The sequence below is a fragment of the Pseudomyrmex gracilis genome, unplaced genomic scaffold (genome assembly GCF_002006095.1).
Source record: "Pseudomyrmex gracilis isolate BER0280 unplaced genomic scaffold, ASM200609v1 scaffold_168, whole genome shotgun sequence".
In the NCBI taxonomy this organism is placed as follows: domain Eukaryota; kingdom Metazoa; phylum Arthropoda; class Insecta; order Hymenoptera; family Formicidae; genus Pseudomyrmex; species Pseudomyrmex gracilis.
Window position 1 is genome coordinate 224206 of NW_018020752.1, and position 12353 is coordinate 236558.

Consider the following 12353-nt stretch of genomic DNA (forward strand, 5'->3'; position numbering starts at 1 on the left):
ATATTACGTAAGAGAACGTTGTACGAAGGTCATGTGTGATGAAATGTGTAAAATGTCATAATTAGCGAGATAAGTCGAATGTGTAAACACGTGTTTGAAGATTCGTTCGATCAATTACGAAATTGCGCTTGTGCGCAAATAATGAACACATCTTCAGACAATTACGTTGTATATTCGAGCTGAGATAAATTTCTTCGCTCGTTCGATCACATTGACAAATGTCATTGCGCGTAGTAAATTTTATTTTGTATTTCAATGAATCTCTCTTTTGCGCAAAATAATCTCGTGATTATTCTCTCGATTGTGTAAAACTTTAATTTGTTTTTCTGTGATATTTTCTCCCCGTTTATTTTCGTGTGCTCACTCGTCGTTAACACGTTCGCTGTCACGCGTTACGCATGCGTGACGCACGGATTTCCCGCCGGCGTTACACATGTGTGAAAGCGGCTGGTATTGAACATGTCATGTTCTCCAGAAAATAAAGTTTAATAATTGAACAAAACTGCTAAAAATAATAAACGTGATTCGGGATAAAGATTTTTTTGTTTCGGACGGTGATGTAGAGATAAACGCGTTAAATTTTTTATTCACCGGTATGAGCGTCCTCAAAATCGATCGCCCCCATTTCATTGCAACGAGCCGGCACTGAGATAAATCTGTCAGAAGAAATACGCGGAGGGAGAACAGTTAGGGAGAATAGAAGGGGTGACTTTCCCCTCGCGCGCTGTGAAGGTGGAGGCTCGTCCTCTCAAGGGCGAATAGGTCAAGCGTTTTCTCAAGCGGGTATTTCCCTTAATTGTTGCATCATGATCTAAGTTGATTGACCATGATCGGATAAACGCGTGTTTGTATCGTCATTCGATAAAATGCGTTGCTTTCACCTTTCCTCGAGCCGGTCTTCGCAGATCTTGTTAATGACGTTGTTTCACGTTGCGCGGAATGTTTTAACGATATCTCGAATTCCGTCATTTAACAAAGTTATTGCGCTTTTGCGAAAGTAATTAATATTAAAAAAAAAGAAGGCCAAACACGGTTGGTTGTGTAAAAAAGTTTTATTTTTATTATTTTCCAAACGTTTCGATCGAGAGGGGGAAGATGGGATCTCTATCTCACATGCTTGTAGTAAAGTCAATCGTTAAGACGAAACCAAAGTCATTACGAGTATGTATATGTCAAGCACAATTAAAGAATAGTATTAACATTCTTTAAATCGCACAAAAGTGTGACACTCGATGTATCACCTTAGGGCAACGTCCAAATAAGCGTGATACAACTTTTCTTCGTATTTTAATTCAGAGCAACTTCATTTTCGCGTGTGATAAGAGTTCGAATTAAATTGGTTATTAAATTGATCAATTGTGAAATTAAAGCTGAAGTATATTGGACAACGACAGCTTGCTGTTAATTGCATCATATATGATGAAATTGAGAGCGAGATAAACTTTCTCTCTCTCACTGACCTTAGTTAATAATATCAACAAGTTTATTTATAGTATCAACAATTTGTATTTATAGTATTATCAGTAATATTGCTAAATATGTTAACAAATATATTTGTTGATATTATTAATCGACGATATTAGCGATCGTGTGCAAAGTCCGTATTATATTTCCGACTGTTGCGATCTTACGTCGGCGACGCGATTACAACAAACTTGAATAATATTGTTGATGTCAACTAACATTGACGATTGATAGTGACAGTATGATATTATTGACCGTGCAAGGTCCGTAATTCGAGGCAATGATGCAACGCGTTTCAGAGGCGCGCGTTTGAATACAGAAGGAAGTGAGAGTTCAACTCGCGATTGGTCGGCCCTGGAGGCTCGCCCGTTCAATCCTTCGCCAGTGACGTCATGCGCGGATGGAGAGACCGCGAACCGTGCTCCACGTATCGCGCACATAAATTCTATATATTTTTTCGGTTCAGAGTTTTCTTTCTTCCTTTTGTCTTTTTTTCTTCACAGGACATGTTTACTCTCTTTGTTTTTTTTTTCTACCAATGTTTTTTTACGCGTTGCATTCAATCTCTACGATTGCTTCTTTCTTTCATTTATTTTATATCGTATTTCCGTAACACGGAGAATTCCGCGTTATCATCGCGTGGAGTTATTGTAATTTATGTGAAAATTATATACGTATCAAATATTTGACTCGATATAAAATATATTTTTATTTATATGAGAAATCGAAATTAATTTTAGCGCGGCGTGATCGTGAATCGTTAAAAATTTGCATGTTGCGACATGGGTGTGGAAAGACAGGAAACGTGTTACGTGCGATTATCTGCGATTCCGCGAAAGAGATCTACTTCTCCTGCACTGTAAGACGTTAATCTTCCGCGGTTTACTACACCTCTCCTGGACTGTCAATAAATATAAGCCGCGTACTGATAAACCGCGATCGATAAGATCGCGTTCACTTAGTCACGGATTATTAATGTAATTTAACGACGCCATTTTTTCGCGCGTCGCGATATACAACAATTGTACCGCAAATATAAATAGCACAACACAGTGTACACACACTACGTACACTAATATACGTAATATTTCAATCATTTTCTCAATCATTTACCGTGTTATTACTATGTTTATATCATTTTATGTCATTTTTATATTTTATTTGAAAAAAATCGATTAATTAATTAATTAATTTTGAGCAACATGTTGTCTCTCCATTTGGCTGTCTCTAAATATCTGTTCCGCAAATCTCGATTTATACGACAAGTTTCTTTCGTTTCTTTCAGCTAGAAAAATCGTAATAAGTGCGATGTATTTACATTAACAGTCGCGAGGAAAGTAACGAAGCATTTAGCATTTACCTGGAAAGGTAAACGATATTTTTCGCATCACCGTGATGACGTAAATTTGCGGTTTGCGTACATACATAGGCGCGATACACATTTCTTTCTTCATCAAAAGAAAAAAAAAACAATTTTGACGTTATGTTTTTTTTTCTAACAAGATTTCTAACAATGTCACTCGCTTTTTTTTCGTCGAGCGTAAGAGAGAAAGAAAAGAAACAACAAGAAAAACGTTCGTGTTCCGGTCTCGAACACTTTTGAACACTTGGCAAAAAGAAAAGAAGCAAGCGGATTTTGTTTTTTTTGCTGACCGGAAAGTCCGACGGCGATAACCCTGACACGACTGTAATTGATAAATTATTCTTATCGGTGAACAATATTGAATAGCTTCACGACGAATATATTTTTTTTTTTTTGTTTTTTTTTTATCAGATAGAGACGGAGGCATTTGAGACGGAAACTGTCGCTTTTTTAAGCGGGATTTGGTGTGACGACAGATAAGACGCGCTGAGACGCGTTACGTCTGACGATAAACCTTCTCTCTCACATGTCGCGTGTAATGTAATCTCTTGTTTTTTTTCTGCATTTAATTTATCGCGATAAGATTGTCGTTCGGTCTCGATAGCATCTCGTTATTCGAGTGAAACAGAGATTTTGTCGTACGAAGATTATGTTCCTTTACCACCAATGGTAATATACACCGAACGCGCTATACGCGTCGAAAGAATATCCGGTAGGTATTATTTTAAGGATACACCTGACCGCGCGGAGACGAGAGAAATGTGCGTACGTTCGAATGTTCACGTACGCACGAATCCACGCGTCTCCGCACGTAGATACGTGATTCGCACGCGGTTGTGGAACAACGCGTTCAATGGCATTTTCGACCGGCAAATTAATAACGCGAATATCATTCGGCGCAATTGTGTTGCTTAAATCAATTGATTAATTAATCGCTTCGCGAACGATTCAATCCGGTCGAAAGCGCTACAAAAGACGCTTGTCGTTGCAAAAACAAAAAAAGAGATGTGGCAAAAAATCGAGAATTAGAGTTTTAAGTTTTAGAGTTTTAAGCAACCTTCGGGGAAAACCTACGCGAGATAACAGCCGCGATTCATATTCAACGTTTCAATCGGTGGTGACACCATGTGCGATACTGATTTCGCTAGAAAAATGCGTCGCACTTATTGTTTGTCAACGCGTCGAAATGCGCTCATTTCTCGCTACTTGACTGACCGTCTCTCATATCGTGCGATAACTTTGATTTAATTTCTTAGCGCTAAGTCTTACCAACTATCTACTGTGTGTGTATGTGTGTGTGGGTAATTCTAATTAAATACGAGTGTAATCGAGATGAGAAACATTGTTGAGTTGCCTGTTTAGATACTTCGGGGGTGCACATCTCCATTTCATTGTTGTCGCAACACGGTCTCCGAACGAGCACCGTAATCGGCTGGAATCAGTATGCCAAGATTACGCTCTCTTACGTTCTCCCTCTTTCTTTCTCTTTATATCTAGTTTCTTCGAACATTTTTTTTTTGTTTTTTTAAGCAAAGATATCTCTAACAAAAAATTCTCGAAATTCCATAATGCGCAACGTTTTTATTATCTAACCAAGAAATAGAAAAATCTTACATTACGCGCTACATATATTTCGACAATTTTATTTTTGTGTCTAATTAATATAATTTATACACAATGAGTTATACCAAATTTGCTCCGAGTACGTAACCGTGTTCCATGTACGCAAAAACACGTTGATATTTGATATTTTTGATTGTTTTGTCAAAAAGTGACGGGAATGAAACGGCACGCTGATGGAGACATATGGAAATTGCAATGAAGTGCGCCGAGAAAAACTGTACAGTGCACAGTTTGTTTTTTTTTTTTTTTTCGAAATAAGATGCTATTTTTATAGTGGAAAACAAAATAATACTGAAGAAATTTGTAACACTTTTATTTTTATGTTTTATTTTTTTATTTTTTATTTTTATTTTTTTTTTTTTTTATTGTATTGATGTACGAAAGAACTTGTGTAAATTACCTCGACCGTTGGATTTAGAGACAATTCACCGTTATCATTTTTCCGGGATGTTCCTTTCTTGTAACATCTGCATATCTTGCTGAACAATGATCTGTTCTTTGTTTTCATATCGTCAGCTCACCTCGACACCACCCTCGATCTTACTCGTTTTCCTCACTTCCTTACGCTCGACCGAGAAAAAGACTTCGATACTTTGTAAACGACCGCACTGTCTGTTTGCGGACCGTCTGTGAACGATATCAAGAGACATCTGACCCTGAGCAAAATCTTACGAAATAATTTTGATCAGCGTGTTATTAGCGCCATCTGAAAGCGTTCGCCTTTCGAAATATATATAGCACAAGAACACTAAAAATCAATACGCCAGGTGAAATAACGCTGGCGAATGTTACCTTAAGCGTGGCAAGGTTTGTGCAGAAATCAAAAAACGAATTCGACGCGATTGTTGCGCGTCAGTTATTAAGAACGATTTGTTGTTAAGAAAATTTGAAAACGCTCAATTATGCGACACCAGGCAAATTGCGTTCGTGCGCGTTGTCGCTTTCGAGAAATTGTCGAAAATCCCGAAGAGATATTTTTCGTCGTTGTGATTTGCAACATAATAAATCGAATCGGCGTCATTAGTCACGTTGTAATTTTCTTCTTGAGTAACATAATAATTTTCAATTTTATTATATATAATCCATCGCGTGAAAAAAAAGACAATTGTCGTTTTCAGTTAAAAAAAAAAAAAAAACGATCGTAACAACAAATTGACGAAATATTGTAAAGAGCGATTTAAAACTTGTTATTAAAACTTTTAATTATGAAATAAAATATAACGCATTTAATTGTGAAAGCTTTCTCCCAAATACAATAAGCTGATACAATAAGCTTCTTCTGATAAATCGAATATTGTTAAGTTAATGAAATTGATATGATTCTCTTATATACAAATACACACGTATTCTATCGATAAGATAATTTGCGTTGATTTGTGTTTCTCGAAAGTGAAAATATTTGCAGATTCGGTGATATTTGTGCAAACTTTCTTTTTTTTTTTTTTTTTTCATAAGAATTCAAAACGGTTCTAAACAATTTTGAAACATATATTTACAAGAGAATACTTCAAAATATTATTGTAATCTAATACTGTATTCCGTGTGTTATCTCTAGCAGGATTTTCATTTCGACAGATGAAATGCCGTGTCCTCACCTTGTCCTTGGCACGAAATTCAAACGCGTGTCACAGAGTGCATTGTCGCTCTAAGAATAAATTGAAAACGTGTGTATATTTAATATACACACGTATATTAAATATTGAAGAAAAATTACAAAATTCTATCGCGCACTATTGCTTTCCCGCATTTTTTTACGATAACACACGCGCGCGCGATTAATGCGCAGCTGACATAGATAATAAAATTCTAAGAAAATTAACGGAGTTTTTTTCTTAGCTAGAAGAAAAATTATATAGAGCTCTTTATCCGCGCAATATTGAGCGCAAACTGTTCAATAAAAACATCTTGGATTATGTTCTATAAATTGTCGTATCTTTACGGCGGTAAATAAACTTTTGAAACCGCGACCACAATTTATTTCCAATAATCCCAGCACTACAATTTTTTTTTTTTTTTTGTTTTTAGATACCAAATGAGTTAACATCAAAGAAACGTGAAGCGACTCAGAGTCTCATCCTTTGCGGCATTTTTCCTCTCGTCTGAGTATTTGTCATTTGTTATAGAAAAACAAATAGTGACAACACAACAAAATCGCGATGTTGAAAACGATAGAAATAAAAAATAAAATGTCAATCACTCCACAAAATGCAAAGATTAAAAATTTGTCATAAGAATATGATCTTGATTTCGATCTTGCTTCTTGTTACGATTCGGTCGGATTAGATAACGCGATAAGTTTCGAGTGATTTCACTTCCTGAGTGTCGAGGAACGGAAATCGAGTTTCGATTATCAGGCATTAGATTGTTTGGAACAAGTTTCGGTGTCTATTTCATTTTTTCTTTTTTTTTTTTTTTTTTTTTTTTTTTTTTTATCGCGTCATCGAAAACGTTCACACATACCTCTTCGGATTATCGTGTTATGAAACATTTCTCACTCGGATCAGTTTCGTAAGATCGTTGCGCGCGTAACGTCCGATGAAACATTTGAAATTAGTAGTTTGCGCAGAACAAAAAAACCCTTGATACTTACGCAACGAGGGTTAAGGGTGCCATGAAAGGAGGGAGAGATCGCCGACTCACCGATTGGTCGATGTGCTCCCAATTTTCTCCGACATGGTTTCGGGCTTGTTCGGTCATCGTTCGCGAAAAGAGAGAAACAAAAACGAAATAAAAATTAAAAAAAAAAAAAAAACAACAACAAACGCCAACACACAAACGTCGATGGAGATCTGTGATTAACGACAGACAATCACAACTCTCTCGGGATCACTGTGAAGGCTTACATCACTTGCGCCGATGTTCGCGATCGCAAATATAGCCGAGCGTGATCTTTGAGCGTGTGCGTCTTCTTGTCGCGAACGCGATCTCATAGGTGTTTGCGCGCGTTTGTCGCACGCGCGCAGGATATTTTCGGCGAGCAACGGAGACAGAGAGATGGAATTAAAGTGTCTCTCACAAAAGAGAAACTTGCGCGAATAATGTTAAACTAGCGAAAGGGTGAACGCTCAATTAGCGCTCAAATTGTACGACAGGATTTCGATTTCTGATTGCTTTCTCCTGATCGCAAGTAATCGCCAACCGACGCGATAGACGCGAATCGCGACCAATGAGTTCGCGGAATAAAGAGCTAACGAATCCACGTGACCACTGAGAGTGAACCACGTTTGGTTTAACGTGGGGTTCACACGTGGTTTCATCGGAAACGTTCGACGCAAAATTCGAAATACTTACGTCTGCTTACGTAATTTGAAACACGTGCCGGAGGATGGCGCCATCGATCAGCTGATCGATTTTTATCGACTCGCGACGGATCGACACATCGCCCCTCCCCCGGCGGCGCCGAATCACGTGATGTTATTGAAAAAGTCGTGAAAATTGTTTACAGATATTTTTCTTAATCAAACAGCCACACGTGCGGCAATAATCTTCTTCGTTGTTGCCGAGTTTCAGTATGTAAATAGGGATGATGTATATTTTTCTTGATTTTCACACACACATACACAAGGTGCGATTCTTCTTTTCGCGAAAAATATTTTATTAATTTCATCTCCTCCCCCTCGAAACACATAACTCGTTTTATTAGCATTTGTTAAGTACTTGTTCCGAAGTTCGAGAACAGCTTGTTTGTTTAAAACTGCGTATACATTTGTTGCAAATTCTTGTATTTTTATCCGCATGTTTCTTCCACGTATAAGAGAATGTATAAAACCAAAATTAGTAAATAAAATTAATACATATAATGCACATATTATATAATAGATGCATAAGTAATTTGTATTAATATTATAATAATTACACACAATTAATTCATATTATGTCAATACGTATTGAGCGCGAGTTCTCCCATTCTCTGCCAGATCCGTTATTTCATCACTTGTAATCTCTGAACAGTCACATTAGTCATTTCAAATTCTATAACGAGTTTTTGTTCTTGTTGTTCACGCTGTGTATCTCCGAAACATGAATCACGGCCAATATAAGCGACTTTTGAACTCAGCATATCGAAGATATGAAAGTTGTTGACGGATCTTAGATGACTGTATTATGTCTATCTATTGACCGACTGTATTATGACTGTATTATGTCTATCTTTCCGGAAATCCCAAATAATTACGCAGTAGCCGTCGGGGAATTTTTTTTTGTTACACATAATATATTTTATATCGTGACGCATAAAAATTCTGTTGTCTCGTGGAGAACTTTCATCTTTCACTTTTTAGCTTGCAAGTTTCCAATAATTTTGATTCTCCCTAGAATTTGTTTTTTTTTTAATTCTTTCTATTTGAAAATGTACGATTCGACAGGTTTCTGACAGACTGAGCGTTGCCGCGACCACGCTTACACAAAGTCAGGATGGCCGAGCGGTCTAAGGCGCTGCGTTCAGGTCGCAGTCCACTTCTGTGGGCGTGGGTTCGAATCCCACTTCTGACAATTTTTTTTGTCTCTTGTAAAATTACGAATATACGCGTGGGTTGGGATTTACTTAGTTATTTTATTATTGCCGGTATTTATACTCGCGATGTCACATTGTGGGTGCGGGAAAAAAGTAAAATGAAAAACTAAATAAAATTTAAGAGAAAGAATAATTTATAAAATATGTAAAAATTTTATATTTATACCGCAATAGAATATTGTAAGTCTATTATTTTTAAATAATACTAGATAAAATTGAGAAATTATTTTTAGATCATCCGAATGTGTGCATGAGTGTTTCGCATAAATTCGTCCTCTAATCGTTTGCCGACGTTTCAACAACGTTGCACACATTCTCTGAAAACTGGCGCGTGCGCGACCAACGTCAAAAACGTCGGAACGTTCCCGTGAAGAGCCGTGAGAGTGAGAGATAGTGAGACAGGCGGTGGATCATCGTCAACATGGCGGACGGCGACTTGCTCGTCACAATTTCAGGTGCTGCGCTTTCGCTGCTATTTTTCGAAAATGTGCGCAGCGTCGGCGACCAGGTAAAAAAACCTCTACTTACGTAATTTCGCACGTCAACGCGCTGCGATTTTATCCAAGCGGAAAGAGCTCTCGTCTCTGTTAATCGAATCTGCGTTTACTCGTGTCATAACCTTTTGGACTAACCTCGGCGAAAGTTAACGTTTCGTGATATTTGTAGGTCGGTTTTCTGCTTGGAGAAGTTGTCGAGTTCTTCGTCAAGACCTACACCGATTCCGACAATCAAGTGGAAACTGTCAAAATTCACATAAGTGAGTGTATTTGTCTTGATATTTTACACATTCACATGTAAACAATGAAAGAAGTTTCGAGTATATGAAAGAATCGGGATCTATTTTCAACGCAGAAATGGTATAAACAATAAACCGCAATGTAAACACGTGTGTGTGTTTAATGCAATTTCAGATGTGGAGACTATAATGACGTGTCCTCTGTTCGATCTTGTGCACGATTCAACCAGTTGTCGGATCAACAAGGAGAAGGTCAAAAATTTTGTGCGCGACAAGAGCAAGCAGATTATCGGTTGGTTTCATTTCCGCAGAAACTCAAGCAGTCTAATTCCTACATTGAAGGACAGATTATTCCACAAGCAGCTCGCGTCCCATTTTTCTAGCGAGAATGACTGCAATGAGGATTTCTTTCTCACTTGTCTTCTTAACGCCTCCATATCCGAAACGGGTGGTACTCACAAGTTCCGGCATGTGTTTCTCAGGCGCAAACAAAAAGCGTTTGAACCGGTGCCTTTGCGGATAAACAATTTGGGTGACGACGCTTCCAGACACGATGGTTCAGATTATAAACCAACGCCTTACAGAAAGTCCGCTCATGTGAGAGACAGTTTCACCGAACTGATAAAATCACTGAGGTGAGTAGACACTTATCAAGTTAATAAATGGTATTGAACGCACATTGGTTTGGCAGTGTTACATATGATTTTTTTTCTGTAAACTAAAACTGTGAGACCATGTGTAAATTACTTTTTCTTATAGAAGATGTTTATTTTTGATACTTTGATATTCTATTTTTGAGTTATTGATGCATCATCAATTAGTCGGATATACGTTCTTCAGTTTAGATGTGACAAGAACAGGTGGAGTGGATTCTGCTATGGCTATTCAAAGAGCCGCTCAGGAGCACTTGACGTCGTTAATTCCGAAAGTGTGTGAATCTGATATGCAGGTGGCCGAGCTAGAACGACAAGTTCGCGAGTTAAAAGCCAAGGTTCAAGAACAACAATTAACAAAGAGGCCGAGAATCAATGGCGAAACATGCGAAAGAATCGCGAAGGTAAGTGAGCAAAATTTAGTTTTTAAAAAGAATGCTACTTGTATTTTCAGAGAGGAAGCATATATTCTCTTAAATTCATGTTTTGGAAAAAATCTTTTGGTTTAGAAGTGTAAATAGATTGAACACGTATCTAATTATTTGAAACGTATTAGGTGCAGCCGAGCAATCAAAACCCGTGCCGCAATACCGCCGCCTGCATCGCTAAGAGCGTCAAGGAGAAGTCGGGCCGAATAGGCCGCGGCAGTCTACTGGAGATTGCAAACCAGCAACAAGATGCGCGCGACAATTCACCTAATAGCAGACGTACCGTTCCGGAAATCACAACCGAGCCTATCTGCTGCGAAGTGGGCGTAGGGAGAGGCAGGGGCAGCGGAAGGAGTAATCGCGAATTTAATCCGGGAATGAAGAAAGTTCGACAAATTCCGATCACAGTACAGACGCATTCCTCTCGCGAAACTACCCCAGAACTTCAGGATTTCTCCGACGCAGACTGCTCCGCTGTCTCATCCCTCTCCCCTTCCGTTATAAGGTAAAGAGACTAGAGATAACAAAGGAAACAAAATGTAGGAAGAAGCAAAAAGATCGTTACAAAATGTCTTTCTTCTTCCCTTCACTTTGTCTCTGATCTCTCTCTTTCCTTTCTTTTTTATCCTTGAAAACTCAGTCATTAAATATATTATTTAAAAAATATCAGAAAATTCAATACAAATATTTTATTTTATTTTTGTTTTTCGAAACGAATACACCAAATAAAAGATTTTTATATAACAAATAAAATATTTTTGTAGAACAAATTGTAATTAAAGATGTTTGTTTTTACTGTACCTCAGGTCCCGTAGCCAGGTAACAAAGAAAACACATACGGAGAAATGCAACACAGTGACGTCGTTAGATATTTGAGCGGAGAAATCAAACAGTGGAAAAATTTGTGCTTTGTCCTATAAAATTTCAAAAACAAAAATGGCAAATGGAAAGAAGGGAGGAAGAAAAGATAGAGGTATTTGCCAGTATTATATAAGAGTAAGATGTTGTAAAGAGAGAATTAAGAGGAGGAGGTATCACCAGAAAGAAAACTTCGAAAAGAAAATGTTGTTTTTAAAGAAATTCAAAAATAATGCTAATCTTCGACAAATGCTTATTTTAATTTGGCAATTAAAAGCAAGAATTAGGAGAGAAGTGGCAGTTAGAATGTTTTGTTGTAATTATTCTATTGCAGGTGCCTTAAATTCTGCAAAAATACTGATAAGACATCTTTAAGGATTCGAGAAATTTAAGGTTTTGTATCTTATTCCAAGTTATTTATAGTGTTTATTGTGTGCCATTAAGTTACTCTGTATAACATGTTTTGCTATAAAATTAAAATAACATAGAAGCTCTTACATTAGTTTATATGCATTGATGAATAAGTGGAACTCTGTAAATAAAGAATACAAGAGAGAAAGAGAGAGAGAGAAAGAGAGAAATGACGTTTTATATTCAATAGAAATAAATAATATATATATAAATAAAACAATAATAACAATCTATGGAATGACTTAACAAAACTATAACATAGACGAAAAGAGAGTGTCTGGTTAGAAAAACTGTAAAATAACAA

General features: G+C 37.2%; 2 protein-coding genes and 1 non-coding gene across 8 annotated transcripts in view; 2 read left to right on the plus strand and 1 right to left on the minus strand.

Annotated features, from left to right (window-relative positions):
- Nucleotides 1–7277, minus strand: part of LOC109857671 (hexokinase type 2) — a 16173-nt gene extending 8896 nt beyond the window's left edge. Inside the window, exons 1-2 of one of the 4 annotated variants that reach the window (XM_020434216.1) lie at nt 4851–5105; nt 4182–4259 (exon numbers count right to left, since the gene is read on the minus strand). In XM_020434216.1, the coding sequence (XP_020289805.1) occupies nt 4182–4259; nt 4851–4958 (186 nt within the window). In that variant the 5' untranslated portion in view covers nt 4959–5105. Of the gene's footprint in view, nt 1–4181; nt 4260–4515; nt 4615–4850; nt 5106–7090 lie in introns of those variants that run through there. The other 3 variants (XM_020434217.1, XM_020434219.1, XM_020434218.1) reach the window with 3 other exon arrangements.
- Nucleotides 1–12319, plus strand: part of LOC109857672 (BRISC complex subunit FAM175B-like) — a 24343-nt gene extending 12024 nt beyond the window's left edge. For 2 of the 3 annotated variants that reach the window (XM_020434222.1, XM_020434223.1), the window contains exons 2-7: nt 9197–9471; nt 9630–9720; nt 9875–10334; nt 10540–10756; nt 10909–11285; nt 11587–12319. In XM_020434222.1, coding sequence (XP_020289811.1) covers nt 9385–9471; nt 9630–9720; nt 9875–10334; nt 10540–10756; nt 10909–11285; nt 11587–11656 — 1302 coding nt within the window. In that variant the 5' untranslated portion in view covers nt 9197–9384 and the 3' untranslated portion in view covers nt 11657–12319. The remainder of the gene's footprint in view (nt 1–9196; nt 9472–9629; nt 9721–9874; nt 10335–10539; nt 10757–10908; nt 11286–11586) is intronic. The other variant, XR_002250533.1, reaches the window with a different exon arrangement.
- Nucleotides 8858–8941, plus strand: Trnal-cag. Its single transcript has one exon. It is a non-coding gene; the product is annotated as a tRNA-Leu (tRNA).
- Nucleotides 12320–12353: the final 34 nt, after the last annotated feature.